Source organism: Erpetoichthys calabaricus, chromosome 3 (genome assembly GCF_900747795.2).
Source record: "Erpetoichthys calabaricus chromosome 3, fErpCal1.3, whole genome shotgun sequence".
NCBI lineage: Eukaryota > Metazoa > Chordata > Cladistia > Polypteriformes > Polypteridae > Erpetoichthys > Erpetoichthys calabaricus.
In genome coordinates this window covers 225,568,617-225,587,427 of record NC_041396.2, presented here as the reverse complement: position 1 = coordinate 225,587,427, position 18,811 = coordinate 225,568,617, and the positions used below count along the sequence as shown (strand labels likewise).

Genomic DNA, 18,811 nt, shown 5'->3' with positions numbered 1-18,811 from the left:
CACAAAATTGTTAAAGAAGTCTGTAAGAATCCTGGAATCTGAGCATCTACAGATGGCTTTTGCCACCGTTAAGGTCAAAGTGCATGTGTCTACCAATACGAACAGGCTGTACAAATTAGAGTGGCATAGGAGATGTGCCAGAAGGACACATTTAATCTCCAGAAAGAACACCAAGGCAGCACCAAAGTTTGCTCATGAACACCTAGGCAAAGAACAGGATGTGTTCTGATCAGGCGAGGCAAAGATAGTGTTATTTGGCCACATCACCAGAAGACATGTTTGGAGAAAACCAAAGACACCATTTGCCAAGAAGAATCTGACACTTTCTGTAAAGCATGGTTGCGGAAATATTATGGTCTGGGGGTGCTTTGCTGCAGCAGGGCCTGAATAGCTGACCACCAAAGAGGTCACTATGAATCCATCATTGTATCAGATGGTGTTTGAGGATAATGTAAGACCATGTGTGAGAAGATAGACGCTCAATGAAAAGTGGAGCTTGCAACATGACTACGATTCTAATTTTACCAGTTATTCTGCCAAGATGTGGCTTAACAGAAAACAAAAGAAATTGAAGTTTCCAGAATGGTCAAGTCAAAGTCCACATCTGCATCCCATTGTCATGCTGTGGGGGGGATTTGAAACAGGCTGTGCACGCTTTTCACCTGAAACAATTGCGAAAAGAGGAGTGGGAGAAACTTTCTCCCTGTTGATATCAAAGACTGGTAAAAAGGTACAGGAAACACTATCTTGAGAAAGAAGTAACAGCTATTAGAGCCAAAGGTATGCTTACTTTTTCCACAGTCAGAAATGTCATTTCTGTTAATTTTTTGTTGAATAAATTACTAAAGTCAAATTTTCTTTTTTTCTTCTTTTTTTCAAATATATTACCTTTCCCTAAAAATACTGTTTAAATGAAGATCACAAATAAATATGCCTACATATTTTAAAAATGAAAACACGTATTGTGAAGGGATTCTCTACTCAGCTGGCTTGGGAGTATCTGGGGCAGGGGTCTCCAACTCCAGTCCTGGAGAGCTACTGTCTCTCCAGATTTTCATTCTAACCCTTTTCTTAATTAGTGACCAGATTTTGCTGCTAATTAAGTCTTTGCCTTAATTTTAATTGATGTACAACTTAAGACTCAGGCCCCTGAATTATTTCTCTTTTACTTAATTAGCAACCAAATAATATTAAGACACAAAATGTACCAACACATAAACAGCAACCTGCATCCATCATGCAATAACTGAAAATAAAGAAAGGTGAAGGCCTCAGTAATGCTGATCTGCTCAGGTCCACAAAACATTTTGACAGCACTCTTAAAAAAGAAAATCAACAGTTTTAGAAATGTCTGCCATGGCAGAATGAGCACCATGGAATTAAATAACAGGTTTAATTAGCAATGAGAATTGGCTTCAAATTAAGAAACTGAATGAAGTGAAGTTGGTTGGAGTTTGAGGCCCCAACTTAGTTGCTCATCTGTTGGCTCACTTCACATCAAATGTATGTTTAGGTGCTGTTTAAGGGAAAAAGAATCAATTCAGCGGCCAGAGTCTAAAGAAAAGTCAATTAAAATAAAGGGAAATAGTTAATTAGCAGCAAAAACTGGTCGCTAATTAAAAAAAGAGTTAGAATGAAAACTTGCAGCCACAGCTGCTTGCGCTTATTGACACATTTACAAAACAAAAGATGCTGATGGAGATGTGCAAACAGATTTAAGGTGGGCCGGGTTTATGAGTTTTTCAATATGGCTTTGGTAATTCTAGTGTTAAGTGAGACCTCTTAAATGTAAGAAATTAATAGACCTCTTCAAGCTAAGATTCATTTAGCAAGAGAGGAGAACAATGTATGGTGAAGATCTTTGGATAACTGTCCAACAAAGTCCTTTGAAGTTTCTGATGAGTTTTTCAATACAATGTGGGTCTGTAGACAGGTTGTCTGTGTCAGTCTGAGAGATGCAAATAATCCTTATATCTGGCCATAAAACTCTTGTCTCTATTTAAACCATGTTGCAATGTGTTAAATTTTAGCATGAGTTTGACTTCCCATTCTTGTCTCTCTTGCTGTGTCCTGAAGTTGCCCATAAGCACTGTGAATTTAAAGTCCTCCTCACAGTGTCCATGGCTATTGAAGTGAGCTGCTCCAGGAATATCTGTGTTGCCACGATTAATGTGGAACCTGTGTAAATTCATTCTCTGGTGGAGTGTTTGTCCAGTTTCTCCCACATAGAGTGCAGTGTCAGAACATTTCTTGCAGAGAATTAGGTAGACCACATTAGAAGATCTGCAGGAAAATGATCCCTTTATGCGATGTTCTAGTCGGCAGTGTGGTATAACCACACAATCTGTATCATAAATGTGAGCACACGTTTTACATCTTTTCTCTAGGCAAGGAGATGTGCCATTTTCTGTTTTTTCACTTGGGGAGCTTCAGACAATTAGTTGCTGTAGGTTTAGCAGTTGTCTGTATGCCAGGAAGGGAGGTTATCAAAATACAATTTTCAGTGTTTCATCATTGTTTACCATTGGCTGAAATTCAAAATTATTATAATTTTTCGAAGTGCTTCAGGATGTGGGTTATAGGTGACAACAAGGGGAATGCGGTTCTTGTTGTCTTTATTTTTATACTTCAGAAGATTGTCTCTGGTTATGGCAGTAGCTCTTCTTATTTGAGTGTCTGTTGTTTTGGGGGTACAACCTTGTCTGATGAAATCTTGTCTAAGCTCCTGCAGTTGTTTATCCCAGACTGTCGGGTCTCAGCAAATATGGTTGTATCGTATTGCTTGGCTGAAAATAAGTACTGTATATATTTAATGTAATAAATTTGGCAATTGCTAGAATCTCCTCCATTATATATGAAATATGGCAGCATCAATGGAAATAAAGCCTCTGGAGCTCATAATACAATTATGAATAACATTAATCCTCAGAAAAATGTAAAGCATTTTCTATATTTTGGAATCCACACTGATCCGACAGCTAACCCAGATGTACAGAAATATTCATTAAAAGCTTTTGCAGAATACATTCATCGTTGATATAAAAGTTCATATTAATGCCTGCAACATCCATCCATTCATTTTTCTATCCAACTTTTCTGGTTTAAGGTGCAGGTAGGCTTCTCCCAACAACATGAACTCAAGATTGTAACCAACCTTAAGTGGATCCCCGGTCAGTCACAGAACACATTTCTACAAACTAGAACATTATTGAGACTCAATATATAAAATGCATGTAATTGGGATGTTTTAGGAAGCCAAAGTGCTCAAAGCAGACCTTCACAGACCTAGACAGCCTGGAAATCAGTTCCCTGAAGCTGAGTGGTAGTAGTGCCTACCATTCTGACAATGTGTCCTCCAACCTAAATAATATGGCTCAGAAAATGCTATTATTTAACAGAAAATTAGGCTGAGAATGTTTTTAAATTGCATAACCATTTAGTCTAGTTTCAGATATTCAACAGAAGTGCCTTAAACATTTGGAACTAGTTTATTCTGACCTGCTACTAGTTCATAAAATCTTCATATTAACTATCACAATAGATAGATAGATAGATAGACAGATAGATAATCTTGTTCCAGCAGCAATATAGAACACAGAGTGCAAAAAGATGTAAAAGGAGCAGAATATAGCTAGTATGCATTTTATATACACTATATAGTATCCTTCAAGAAATATTTTTCTTATTGAAATGTGTTTGTAGTTAAGTGGCAAATCTGAGAAGTCCTGGTGGAAGGAGGCATATTCTCAACACTAATAGCTAAAAATGGGCTCAAATGGCTGAGCTAGATGCCTCAGCAATATTTTCAGGTATCTCAAGCCTTTAAATAGGCAGCCTGCAGCCACAGGGGTCCCACACATTTAAGCTCAACATACAAAACATAAGAACAAAAACTAACTGAAATAAGTTATATATCATTGCCTTTGGATCCTGTTCACTAAGTAGGTAATTTAGGGCAGTCTCAATTAAATTTACTCTTTGTAAATGTTTTTGTTTTGATTTAGGATTTTTTGATTTTTTGAGTAGTTCTTTCCAGTCTTTTTTATGCTTTTTTGGTTTAAAGAACAAGGAGATAATTTTGACATTATTTTTAATAGGTGCCATGTGAGCCTACCCCCAATCCTGCTCCATATTAGCCCTTTACTTTGAATGGGGTTGAACAATCAGCCAAAAAACAAAAGCCTTTGGATGACAGATTCTATTAATTTTTGAGGGATTGTTTTAAATAAATACAAGATGTCTGCAGCCAGGTTATCTTCTTTTACATATACTTCCATCCATCCACCCTTTATCTTAACCCGCTTATCCAGAACAGGGTAATTTATATTATGAATGGAAAGGTATATTCCACTTCTTTATTTCCACATCTTATAATCAATTTTTGCAATATAAGAAGTATAGTTGAAAAGCTCCACATAACAAAAGCATCAAAACTGTACAAAAATGGTAAACATTTCAGTGGTGAAATTACTTTATAATTATTAGGTAAGTCCCTTAACTTCCAGTATACTAAAAATTTCAGGCAACCTATTTTTTTATGTTATAATGATAGCTCGTCCATTTCAAAAGATGTCAGTGTATTGTGAAATAGAATAAATCAAGGAAATTTACTTGTAATCTTATAAAATTACCATTTTTAATCTATGTTTTCCAACTGACCATTTTTCCTCACATTGTTTTCAAAAGATGTTTGTTGTATATGAGTTATTAAGTTCCTGAGATTAAACACATGCATATACTGTATTTAAATGTATTTTTCTCTGATCAGCAATATGAATCATAATCTAATAACACTGGACCTACATTAACTTGTATATGCTGACTAGCAGCAGGCACCATTGCTTAGTTGATTTACATCAAGAAGGCACCTGCTGTGCTGTCTATCAGCACAGACTCTCACATGTTAATTATGAGACAAACATGTGGCCTTCAAAACCTGATTCTCATGTCCATACAATGCTAAAGAGAACTTAAATGATTATATAGTTGCACTCACACCAGTAGTAATGAAGTGTTTTGAGAGATTGGTTTTACAGCATATTAAATCCTGCCTTCCATCTACATTTGACCAATATCAGTTTGCTTACAGATCAAACAGGTTCACAGAAGATGCCATTGCTACCACTCTTCATGCTGTGCTGAGCCATATAGACCAAAGAGGGAGCTATGTAAGGTTGCTCTTTGTAGACTACAGTTTATCATTTAATACAATAATCCCTTATATATTGGTAAGCAAGCCGATAGACTTAGGCCTCCCCTCCTCTACCTGCACCTGGATAAAGGACTTTCTGACATGCCACCCACAAACAGTTAAACTGGGCCCTCATCTCTTCTCTTCCCTTCTGCTTAGCACAGGATCTCCACAAGGTTCTGTGTTGAACCCACTACTTTGCAGATGACACCACTGTAATATGGCTCATGTTAGAAGGAGATGAGTCAGCCTAGAGAGACGCGGTCCAGAGGCTGACAGAATGGTGTTTAGTGAACAACTTAACACTGAACACCACAAAAACCAAGGAACTCATTCTGGACTTCAGAAATCATAACACAGAACCAGTTCCTCTTTACATCAACAGGTGCACACCTTCAAATTCCTGGGAACCCACATCTCAGAGAACCTTTCCTTGTCTGAGTAAACCACAGCAATGGTCTAAAATGTGCAACAGAGACTACACTTTCTGAGATTGATCAGGGAAAACAACTTACGGCAACTTATGGCTTTTTATTGTTCAACAATCGAGAACATCCTGGCATACTGTACCACAGTATGGTATGCCAGACGCATGGAAACAGACAAAAAGGCTCTCCAGGGAGTCCCTGGAAGACATTGCCCACTGACGCTATCTCACCAGAGCCACATACATCATCCTTCACACCCTGGTCACCACCTTTTTGAATTGTTGCCCTCTGGTTGGCGTTATAGATCTCTGAAAGAACGGACTGATAGATTCAGAAATAGTTTCTTTCCAGTGGCCATGAATACATTGAACAAAATAAGCAAATTAAGGTGGTTTAAATAATTTGTGAGTCAGTACTAGGAAATAGACTCATATATACTGCTGCTGCTCTAATGCAGCTACTTCACAGTGAAATTGTATTATTTTATTGTATTACTTCTAGTTCCATTGTTATTTTATCTCATTTCCTTTTAAGTATATATTTTTACATATATTACTGCTTTTAATTTTTTTTGTCTTGCTTTTAGAATAAAATAGAATGCCTTTTATTGTCACTATACACATGTACAATGGTATTAAAAGCAGCTCCTTCAGTGCAGACATATACGTAGAACACAACAAGTAAATAAACAAATAAACAAATGGTGCAAAATGCTGCAAAAAAAAAAAAAAAAAAGTTCTGCGACGCTATATACAAATGGAAAGAATAATAACTAAATCGAGTTATTGCACATTATTTAAATACTGGAAAGAATAAATAACTATTGCACTATTGGGTTATTGCACATAATTTAAATATTGCACAATAATAATGATCATGTGCAGTGAGTAGTGGATGTTGGACCCTGAGAGTAATGATATTGTACAGTATACAGCTATTACACAGTTATTATCAGTACCATTTAGATATTGAATATTGCACAGTTGATGGATAGAAGGAAGTCCAGGGGTTGGGGGGTTAGACTGTGTAGTCAGTGCATGTGTGAGTTTAGAATGGTTATGGCTTTTGGGAAAAACTGTTCTTGAGTCTTGTCCTTGTTGTGATGCACCTGTAGTGCCTCCCTGAGGGCAGCAGGTCAAACAGATCAGAGCCAGGGTGGGAGCTGTCCTTGATGATGTTTTTTGCTCTGCTGAGGCAGCGGGAGGTGTAAATGTCCATCAAGGAGGGGAGAGGGCAGCCGATGATCTTCTGTGCTGCCTTTACTACTCGCTGAAGCCTCTCCCTGTCTGCCATGGTGCAGCTGCCGTACCATACTGTGATATAATACGTCAGCAGGCTCTCGATGGACGAGCGGTAGAAGGTCAGTAGCAGGCTGGAGTCCAGGTTGTGCTTTCTGAGGTCCCTCAGGAAGTGTAACCGCTGCTGAGCCTTCTTGATGACTGCTGTGATATTGTCTGTCCAGGAGATGTCAGCGGAGATAAGGACACCAAGAAACCGGAAGGTATGGACCCTCTCTACACATTCGCCATTGATGTAAAGGGGGGCTAAGTCAGTGCTGTGCCTCCTGAAGTCGACAATGATCTCCTTGGTTTTCCTGGTGTTCAGAGCCAGATTGTTCTTTGAACACCAGGCTGCCAACTTCAGGACCTCCTCTCTGTAAGCTGCCTCGTCTCCCTTTGAGATGAGTCCGACCACTGTGGTGTCATCAGCAAACTTGACAATGAGGTTGTTGTTGTGGGCCGGACTGCAGTCGTGAGTGAATAGACAGTACAGAAGGGAGCTCAGCACACAGCCTTGCGGGGTACCGGTGTTTTATTATGTGTTGTAGCATTGGTTGCGTTTCAATAAAAGTAGAGTCATTTTTGCTTTTTGTACCCAGTTAGAGTTGTGCTCATAATTTCATTGTAATTATTTTACAAGGCTTTCTAATTTCTAAAGTTGTTCCAGTTAAAAAGGCACAGCTTTAATCTTAAGTCAGTGCATAAAAGCTATGTACTCATCAGATTTCAAGTGCTGGCTACAAACGTTAAGTAGTACAATGGTGCATAAAGAGTTTTCTGTTCTTATCTCGTTTGATTATTTGGCTCTAGTATCTTTACTACGTTTCATCAGTTGACACTCATGCAAGGATGTTTATGTCCATAATATGAATTCAGATGAATGCTACAGAAGCTCTTCTGCCACTATTTAGGTTAACCAGTAGGAATTTTACCCAACATGTCAACGACACCTCCCAGAAGAAAAAATGCGAAGTGAGAAAATAGCTAATTAAATGCATTAAACAGTTTTATTCTTCTACATTCTTGTACAATTTGTAGGCATTCACCCTTGGGTATCTTGTTTTTTCATAGCACATTTAACTTTTCAAGTTTTATGACTTTTTTTATCTAGACGTACATTGATGGCCTAAAATATTAATGATGTGGAAAATGTTCACTATATGAGCACAAATAATGAGCTTTCTTTTTTTTTACTTTATTGAAATGATCCCCCTTAATACAGCACTGTGTATTCTCAATTCAAGACGGTACAATTAAGTACAAAGATTACTGTGTGTGTAGTTGTGAAAGGTTAGCTCAGTTTAAACATGCAAGGACATCCACAGAAAAACTTACATTTTTCAATACACCTCTGCCAAAATAAAATAATACAGTTTACATAGTATGATGCCTGAATGAGCATTCCTTTTTTATGGCTAAACGCTGTTTTTGGGACAAAAAAAATCTGCTGTTTGTGCAGAATTAAAAGCAAGCAAAGAACCCTCATGCCAGTGCAGTGTTTTATTTTGACAGCCCTCTGTTTAAAGTCTAAGTTTAGGCATAATGTTTTTCCCTTGGAAAAGCTATCATAAAGTAATCTATAATTTTAAAATGTGCATGTTCAGCTAATTTTTACCATTGTACTCTAAGAGGAATAAATAATTATTGAACTAAAACAGAAACATATTACTTTTTGTAGGTATGAAAAAGGGTTTCAGCATTCATTTTACCACCACAATTTTCAGAATTCATATAACATAACATTTCTAAACCTGCTTAGTATAATTCTGGGTTACAAAGGATTGGAGCCTAAACTGGCAATATCAGGTGCAACAGAGGAATAAGCCCTGGACTGGTTGGCTAATTTCCTTTGGAGAGTTTAAGTATACTCATTATTTTGAAAAATATGGTACAAATTGCTGCCAGCAATGCCCCGTGAAATGCTGGCAAGATTCACAAAGAGACTCTTTACCTATGCAAGCTATGCATGGAATTTCCAATACATTTAAGGGTCTAAGTGTTAATAAAATGTAGTGGATTTTACAGGTCAAGGCCTAATATGATTCTAGTATATTTTAAACTAATGTGTGGATATGCTTTGAAATTTCCAGGTTACATGGACAAGGCATAACATAACAGTCTTAAATTAGATCTCCTGTTGTTAATGCCAATTATGCAATCCTAAGACTTAAGTGAAACTGATTAAGTCTGTGACTAACTTAAAACTTTTAACAAGCAAGAGCACCAGTTATGTTTGTTAGTTATGCAAGGTTACCTGTTTAAAACCATCTGGAGATTGTGCAAACTGTGAAGTGAAGGTACTGCTCTCCATCTAAGCCATCTCCATAATAGCAAATAGAAGCTTTGTTTACTATTGTATCAAGAGCAGCCATGAGCTTGGACTCAAAGCAGCTCTGGAACAGATGGTGCATACGGTTAGTCGAGTTCAAAGTGGGCTACATGCTCTTATACATGCCAATTCACGCAATCAAGAAACACAAACAAAAAATGGAAAACAAACCATTACCATGTTCTAGCCCTAAGGGTGTAAGAAAACTACAGTAGAGCTTGTCTCAGTAGCATCAAGTAGAAGACAGTAAGAAATCCTGGACAGATGTCACTCCATTGCAAGGCACAATTTTACTCAAATACAAAGCTAATTTAGAGTTGCCAGTTAGTGTAACAGCACAATTTGGACATGTGACAGGAAACAAAATAAAGCAACTAGACAAAATACACAAAGAAATCATGAAAATTCTACACACACTAGGAAAAAGACTAGAATCTGAAACTAGTCTGAAGGTGCTTACAACATGACCACTATACAAGAGTTCATTACAACAACAAAAATAAATACATAAAAAGAATAATCTAATCATCAAAACATATCTAATTAACATAGGCGTATCAGTGAAATGCAGCTTTGAGCTGGGGATTGTAGAACTAGAAAAGTACTCCTAAAGTCACACAACATTCCATTGGTCCTCTTTTAGTAACCAAAGAGTCAACATGACAACAAAGAAACATGTCAGGTACTTATAATAAGTGTTACAACACATAGTCTATAATGGTAGAATTGCAGGCTACATCTGGTCTACAGACATTAACAAATTAAAAGAGTTGTAAAATAAGAAGAGAGTGGATAATACAATCAAATCAACAAATAAATGCTCATTTGGACAGAGTTAGGATTTAAAGATGATAGTAGTAAAATGCAATAGGAACAAGCATCTTTGGTGCACAGCCCTTAATTCACCACTCAAATTTAAATCACATTAAAGTTATTCCTTACTACATCTTTCCAGGTGCCTTTGTCTTTAATTGTTATACAATTTAAAAGCATTCTCACCTTAATTTTCTATTAGATTAGGTTGGTGGACACATTGTCATAATGGTAGGCACCGCTACCACCCAGCTTCAGGGAACTGATATTCAGCCCAGTCACTGTCTGGGTGAAGTTTGCACATGCAGTCTGAGTCTGTGAAGGTTTTCTTTGGGCACTTTGGCTTCCTAAAGCATCTCAGTGGCATGCATTTTATATATTGAGTCTCAGTAATGTTCTAGTTTGTCGAAATGTGTCCTATAATTGACTGGGTATTCATTTAAGGTTGGTTACAGTCTTGAGATGATGTTTTTGGGAGAAGCCAACCTGCACCCTATACCGAAAAAGTTGGATAGAAAAATGAATGGATGGATGTTACATGCATTAATATGACTTTATTGTATATCAGCAATGAATGTATTCTGCAAAACCTTTTAGTGAATATATCTACACTTCTGGGTTAGCTGTTAGATCAGTGTGGATTCCAATATATAGAAAATACTTTACATTTTTCTGAGGATTAATGTTATTCATAATCGTATTATGAGCTCCAGAGGTTATCTTTCCATTGATGCTGCCACATTTCATGTATAATGGAGGAGATTCTAGCAATTACCAAACTTATTACATTAAATATTCACTGTAATTATAAGTACAGAAAAATGTACATTTTCCTTGGAGTTTTGGTTTATATAAAAACAAATATTTTCTATTTAAAAAATCATTTTATTAATTACAGTGGAACTGTTTACATGTGGTGGGTGTTCCAAGGTACCATGCATCCATTTTTCAAATCCTCCAATTCTACTTCAGGATTGCTCGGACTGCATATAGTGGTCACATCAGGTTAAGGGCAGAATCCTACCCCAAGGTGGGTGCCAGTCCATAACAGGGCACACTCTTGTATACATATTTATGCTTACCTATACAAGGCCAATTCAGAGTGTCCAATCTACCTTACATCTACAGTGCATCCAGAAAGTATTCACAGCGCATCACTTTTTCCACATTTTGTTATGTTACAGCCTTATTCCAAAATGGATTAAATTCATTTTTTTCCTCAGACTTCTGCACACAACACCCCATAATGACAATGTGAAAAAAGTTTACTTGAGGTTTTTGCAAATTTATTAAAAATAAAAAAACTGAGAAATCACATGTACATAAGTATTCACAGCCTTTGCTCAATACTTTGTCGATGCACCTTTGGCAGCGATTACAGCCTCAAGTCTTGTTGAATATGATGCCACAAGCTTGGCACACCTATCCTTGGCCAGTTTCGCCCATTTCTCTTTGCAGCACCTCTCAAGCTCCATCAGGTTGGATGGGAAGTGTCGGTGCACAGCCATTTTAAGATCTCTCCAGAGATGTTCAATCAGATTCAAGTCTGGGCTCTGGCTGGGCCACTCAAGGACATTCACAGAGTTGTCCTGAAGCCACTCCTTTGATATCTTGGCTGTGTGCTTAGGGTCGTTGTCCTGCTGAAAGATGAACTGTCGCCCCAGTCTGAGGTCAAGAGCGCTGTGGAGCAGGTTTACATCCAGGATGTCTCTGACATTGCTGCAGTCATCTTTCCCTTTATCCTGACTAGTCTCCTGCCGCTGAAAAACATCCCCACAGCATGATGCTGCCACCACCATGCTTCACTGTAGGGATGGTGCCAGGTTTCCTCCAAACGTGAAGCCTGGCATTCTCACCAAAGAGTTCAATCTTTGTCTCATCAGACCAGAGAATTTTCTTTCTCATGGTCTGAGAGTCCTTCAGGTGCCTTTTGGCAAACTCCAGGCGGGCTGCCATGTGCCTTATACTAAGGAGTGGTTTCCGTCTGGTCACTCTACCATACAGGCCTGATTGGTGGATTGCTGCAGAGATGGTTGTCCTTCTGGAAGGTTCTCCTCTCTCCACAGAGGACCTCTGGAGCTCTGACAGAGTGACCATCGGGTTCTTGGTCACCTCCCTGACTAAGGCCTTTCTCCCCCGATTGCTCAGTTTAGATGGCCGGCCAGCTCTAGGAAGAGTCCTGGTGGTTTCGAACTTCTTCCACTTACGAATGATGGAGGCCACTGTGCTCATTGGGACCTTCAAAGCAGCAGAAATTTTTCTGTAACCTTCCCCAGATTTGTGCCTCGAGACAATCCTGTCTCGGAGGTCTACAGACAATTCCTTTGACTTCATGCTTGGTTTGTGCTCTGACATGAACTGTCAACTGTGGGACCTTATATAGACAGGTGTGTGCCTTTCCAAATCATGTCCAATCAACTGAATTTACCACAGGTGGACTCCAATTAAGCGGCAGGAACATCTCGAGGATGATCAGGGGAAACAGGATGCACCTGAGTTCAATTTCAAGCTTCATGGCAAAGGCTGTGAATACTTATGTACATGTGCTTTCTCAATTTTTTTATTTTTAACAAATTTGCAAAACCCTCAAGTAAACTTTTTTCACGTTGTCATTATGGGGTGTTGTGTGTAGAATTCTGAGGAAAAAAATGAATTTAATCCATTTTGGAATAAGACTGTAACATAACAAAATGTGGAAAAAGTGATGTGCTGTGAATACTTTCCGGATGCACTGTATATATATATATATATAAAATCCAACATCTGTCTGTCTGTATGTTTGTCCACTTTTCACTTCATCACTCCAGTCTGGCAGTCCTAACATTGACACTGATCCTTCCTTCCACATTAAAGGGGTGTGTTAACCAAAAGACCCACATAATATAATTATAAAGACTTTATTCTCATTGCACAATCATACAACAAAACTGAGATGCCATCCCCAATGATGTCAGTACACTAAATAAACACCAATAAACCAAAATCTTTAAATCAGTCCAATTAAAAACATGCATTGCTTTCAATGTTTCTGACTGAATCTCAACAACCCTGCAGCCTTGCTACTACTATGCTGTATAATCATCACAGTGACCTCAGTCACAGAGATCGGCCCAACACTAACTAAAGCCTTTGGGAAGATCTCTTTTAAGGAGGGCGAATTTCGGAGTTCCCAACTTTCACCTCTTGATGAAATCTCCTGTTAAGGTGTGAACAGCCTAGGCGATATCACACTGAACTTCCTGAAGTTGTTAAATGGGTAGGAATGGCGGAGTGGTGGCTCTGAGGCTAGGGATCTGCACTGGCAATCGGAAGGTTGCCGGTTTGAATCCCGTAAATGCCAAAAGGGACTCTGCTCTGTTGGGCCCTTAAGCAAGGCCCTTAACCTGCAATTGCTGAGCGCTTTGAGTAGTGAGAAAAGAGCTATATAAATGCAAAGAATTATTATATTATTTATTTATGTAGCACAGTCCCATAGAAGGGTGGCACAGTGGTGCAGTGGTAGTGTTGCTGCCTCACAGTGAAGCTACCGGAGATTTCGCATTCCAGGTCCTCCCTGCATGGAGTTTGTATGTTCCCCTCATGTCTGTGTGGGTTTCCTCTGGGTGCTCCGGTTTCCTCCCATAGTCCACAGACATACAGATTAGGTGAACTATTGATCCTAAATTAGCCATAGTGTGTGTTTGGGTGTGTATGTGTTTTTGCCTGCAATAAACTGGCGCCCTGTCCAGGGTGTGTTCCTGCCTTGCACCCTATACTAGCCGGAATAGCTTCCTGCAACCCTGTTCAGGACTAAGCAGGTTAGAAAATGACTGATGACATTCTCATAGAAAGAATGTAACTCAAAGTGCTTTTCAATGCTTTTTTAAGCTCATTCTCCATGCTCTCAGTAAACTCCAAATATACAAGGACTTTCATGTCAGTCACAGCTATAGTCAGTCAGTTTTTGTCCTGTTTGTACCTTTCAGTAAAAGTTGGTGACAATCTTGCTAACACTGAATGGAAGATTTTTATCTTCAACTTGACATCTTCTCTTACATTTGACATGGCTGCCTATGGCTGCCACAATGACAGGCACCAGCAATCTTTTAGCTACAGCTCCTTGTAACTGTCTCAACTAATGAGGTCTCCCACAGAATCCATTCAGAGTCTATGCCCATGAGCTCTCAGAAGTTGCAGGAGAAGCTCTTTGTGATGTGGCAGTCAAACTCATTCCATACCCAGCACACCTTTCTAGATCTGCCCAATGAATGTTCTCTCCATCTCAGCCAACCCACCAATAAGTGGTGATCAGTTGACAACTCAGCACTTTTCTTCTTTCCCTTGGTGTCCGGGACTTACAGCATCACTTCGGATCACACAACTAAAAAGTCAATCATTGTCTTTTATTTAAAGTTACACTAGCACAAGATAAAATTACATGATGCTTTATATAAAAAATCATAGACTAGTGCAGAAGTACAATACCAATACAGATTACAGTGCAAGCATAAGATAAAAGTAAATCTTTGAATATTACAACTGCTTATTTATAAAATAAAAGTTTTTCATACAATGGCAATTAAAATCTGAGGTTACAATCTGCTACAAGTTCATGTTTCATTTCATTCTTATGAGACCTGGCAAAAGTATACTGAAAAGATGTAGTTCTTAGTTAATACTATTTTAACTATAATTCTCTTAAGTATGAATGTATAGAACTTTCGTAGTATTCTTAACAATAAAATAAGCCAAGGCAGACTATATTATACAAATTTTTATGATGTATTGTGACCAATTTAATGATGAGTACAGACTGAATTTCTCTTCTTACAGTATCACGTTTTAAAGACATAAGCTTGACATGACAAATTCCTGTGCCGATTAGAACGGTGAAGTGGATTTCCAAGTGTTTTTTAATCCTTCTGCACCTGTGACATTGGTTTTCAAAGGCTAAACCATAAGGGCCACTTTTGTCTTACAAATTGTAGTGGAAAGAATTAGAAAAACAGTGACTAACCACAGGTTTCTGGCAAGGAGACATATCGTCTGATTAAATATTAGGCAGTATATACCTTAGGAGCATGAAAAGAAAGCTGAAATCTGCACTAAGAAGCTTAAGGTTTGGAACTTCATTTTCTGGATTAACACTGCAGTGAAGAAAAATAATGCAAATTTCATCAGCAGGAGTACCAGAAATATGGGCTGCTTAATAAAGGTAAGGAAAATATGAAGTTTTTTCCCCCTGCTTTTGCATTAAACGTAAGCCTCAGTTACTTTTTTCTCAAGGAACTTTTAATACAATGATCCTATTTTCTTGACAGATCCTCAGCTGGGTTGCCTATTGATGATGAAATGGTGCTTTGTGGGCAAATATGGGGCACACAGAGTGAAAATTAACGAGACAGTGCGTTCAATCTAATTAAAATCCTTCTGTCCTTGTGTAGGCTGGATAAGTTCTGCCAAACAATTTTAGTTATTCAGTGCCATAGATGTGTCTTCCTCTGTATACTAAGTAGGCTGAGAAGGGTAGTTTGGATACAGTGCACATACATGATGTTTTTTTTATTTTCATTTTCCTACCCAGATTTGAAGTTTGGTATGCAGGTTTTACTTTTTTTAAGATCTGAAACATTATGCAAGCATCCAACCATGCCAAATCCACTCAATATAATACTAAGACTGCAAAGCCCAGGAGCTTTTCCTGACTGCAATGAACCTACCATTGGAATTCACCATGAACAGAGTGTCGGGCCATTTCATGACGTAATTTCTCAAACACCTGCACTTATTAATGCTGGGCCACTTCACAGTTTTTGGAGATCCTAAAATGCACTCCAATTATCAAAAATAACATGTCCAGCGAGTAAACTCTATTAAACTTTGTCTGTTGCTTCTGTTCACAGGACCTCTTAAATGATCCCTTATATATTGGATTACGACAAAAAAGACAGCGAGGTCAAGAATATGATGAACTGTTGGAGGAATTCATGGAGGCAGTGACAAGCAGGTATATTTCTGCACAACTTATTCCATAAACTGTTCTATTCCTTAGTAATGAAGAAAATAATATAAAAAAATCAAAAGCTTAAAATATCAGATATTAAATCAATTGAATGCATGTTGCAAACCCCTGCTTATAAATTTGTATCCTGCCAAATTCAGTAAAGTTCAGTTTTACTGTATTGGCTGAAACTATCTTGTTTTTGATGCTAATAGGTCACAGCAGCACATGCTTACATGGATTTATTAGTAGAATATGCCTCAAAATAAGACCAAAAAACACTAACTAGAACAAAAAACGATATGATATAGAAAACAGGTGTACCATGCAATACAGGCTGAATATTCCTAATCCAAAAACTTTTTGAGCACTGATATGTTCATTCTAATTGTTTTTACTATTGAGCGGAAGTGAACAACATAAATTCAGGTTCCAAATGGATTTATTTCAACTGAGCTGGAAGGGATAGGTTATCCTCCATGAAGCACCACAAGGCTAGAACACACAGTTGACAACTGAGGCTGGGGTCCCTGTGAAGCAGCAAGTGCCATGAAGCACCATCACTCAACTGACTATCGCAATGCAATGCTGAATAGGTGCTGTATGACAGTTTGAATACCTTGTATGCCTAATCATTTTCCTCTGATGATGACACCTGGCAGATTGTCAAAAGCTTAGGAAAAAAAAACTATTTTAAGATACATGACTCATTATCTCCCTTTGTGGATCTCTAGCTGAATCTCTAGCTACAAATATGCAAATGTTATCACAGACCTTCACTTCCATATACTGTATATATATATATATATATATATATATATATACTAGCAAAATACCCGCGCTTCGCAGCGGAGAAGAAGTGTGTTTAAAGAGGTTATGTAAACATATATATATATACATAAACATATATACATATATACATTTATATATACATATACACATCCACATATATAAACATATATCAACATATATATATACACATACATATACACACATACATACATACACACACACACATATATATATATATACATATATATACATATATATAGACACATACAGACACATATATATACATATTTGTATATCTACATATATATACACATATATACATATATATACATATACATATTTGTATATCTACATATATATACACATATATACATATACATATTTGTATATCTACATACATACACATATATCTATCTATCTATATTATATATATATATATATATATATATATATATATATATATATATATATATAGCTGATTACCCAGTGGATTCGCTCACTGAGTGCAAGAGAAAAACATAAAATGTATGTATAAAATAAGTTTAATTGCCAAATTTATTTTTCCACAAATAAAGAGCACTTACAATAACATAGAAATCAATATAAACAACATTAACATCATTATCATATGAGAATATGAAGTAATATAAAAGAAGCACATTGCATATAAATATAAATTATTAAACAGTAAAATGTTCTTCTATAATACGCTACCGTGGCTATTCGTTTGTCTGTCCAGGATTTTAAATCAGCTGTAGCTCGCAAACCGTTTCACCTATTGACTTGAAATTTGGTAAACATATACTACGTCAAGTCTACTATTCGCTTTCCCACACATATGAACATTATATATATATATATATATATATATATATATATATATACACACATACACATATATACATATATATACATACATACATAGTGCGTTGCAACACGGGCTGTGATTGTTACATGGGAGGGAGAGGACAAATCACAGCTTCCCGCTTTCTAATCGGGCTTGTGATTGCTGCTTTGACGGATGCCCAGATCCCACAGTATTTCCCCTTAGGAGAGGCGTTAGGCACGTGTAATTGAATAGCGGTGCTGCAAGTTATTACTCTTTTTATCTTTATTTTATTTTATTGTAGAATCAACTCACAGCTGCGCGCACCAGTGCGTCCGTGGCGGATGCGTACGGCTGACGTTTTCATTGTCTACCACCTTCGCTAATTATTCTTGAGGCAGATTGAAGACTTAAGTGCCAGCTTAACTGAAAAATTAAAGAAAACATACTAAGTTTTAAAAAAAATCAGTTTTAACGGGAAAAGATGCCGACGAAAGAAGAAAGCAGCGGGACGCTAGGGTGAAGAGCTGCTCATTAAGCAGCAAGCGCATCAACCTCTGAGCAAACGAATGGTAAACGTACAGTGCAAGGGGATAAATACTATGAATGGTAATGTCAAGTGTATTCACTCCACGTTATCGTGCAGTGCGCTGTTACTGGTATTTTGATAAAAGAATCTGAATAACATATAAGAAGCGTATAAATTATTAAACAGTAAAACATTAACATTTAAGAAGTAAAGATACATTGAGTACTACTGTAGTGCTTTCGGGTATAGTACATTTTTTGTTTGCCCATTACATGCATAAATGTATACATTTTTTGGTGTACCTACCCAAGAACAGGCGACATGACCCGGCAGTTAAAAATTTATCGCTCCAGCAATTTTAACTCTGTTACAAAGTCATCTAATATGGTATTGCAAACGGCAGCGGGAGCGTTTCTATAAACTCAATTTAAACTTACTGTTTACACCGTGCTTTGAAGATGCATAGTATGCGACACGTGTTTCGCCGTAATTGTGGGTTCATCAGGAGTACACAGTCACTGCACTCCCCTACAGGAATCGATCCTCGGACGTAGAGGCGAAGCCCCTAACGTTGTGCCACGGCGTGTGGTTCGTTCATTTGACAGCATGTAGATCGGGGAAATTAGATTGCAGGCATTCGTAG

General features: G+C 37.6%; 1 protein-coding gene across 2 annotated transcripts in view; it reads left to right on the top strand.

Moving 5' to 3' along the window:
• me1 (malic enzyme 1, NADP(+)-dependent, cytosolic) overlaps positions 1 to 18,811 on the top strand; it is a 658,106-nt gene that overhangs the window by 486,936 nt on the left and 152,359 nt on the right. For both annotated transcript variants that reach the window (XM_028797856.2, XM_028797857.2), the window contains exon 6: positions 15,924 to 16,027. In XM_028797856.2, the coding sequence (XP_028653689.2) occupies positions 15,924 to 16,027 (104 nt within the window). The remainder of the gene's footprint in view (positions 1 to 15,923; positions 16,028 to 18,811) is intronic.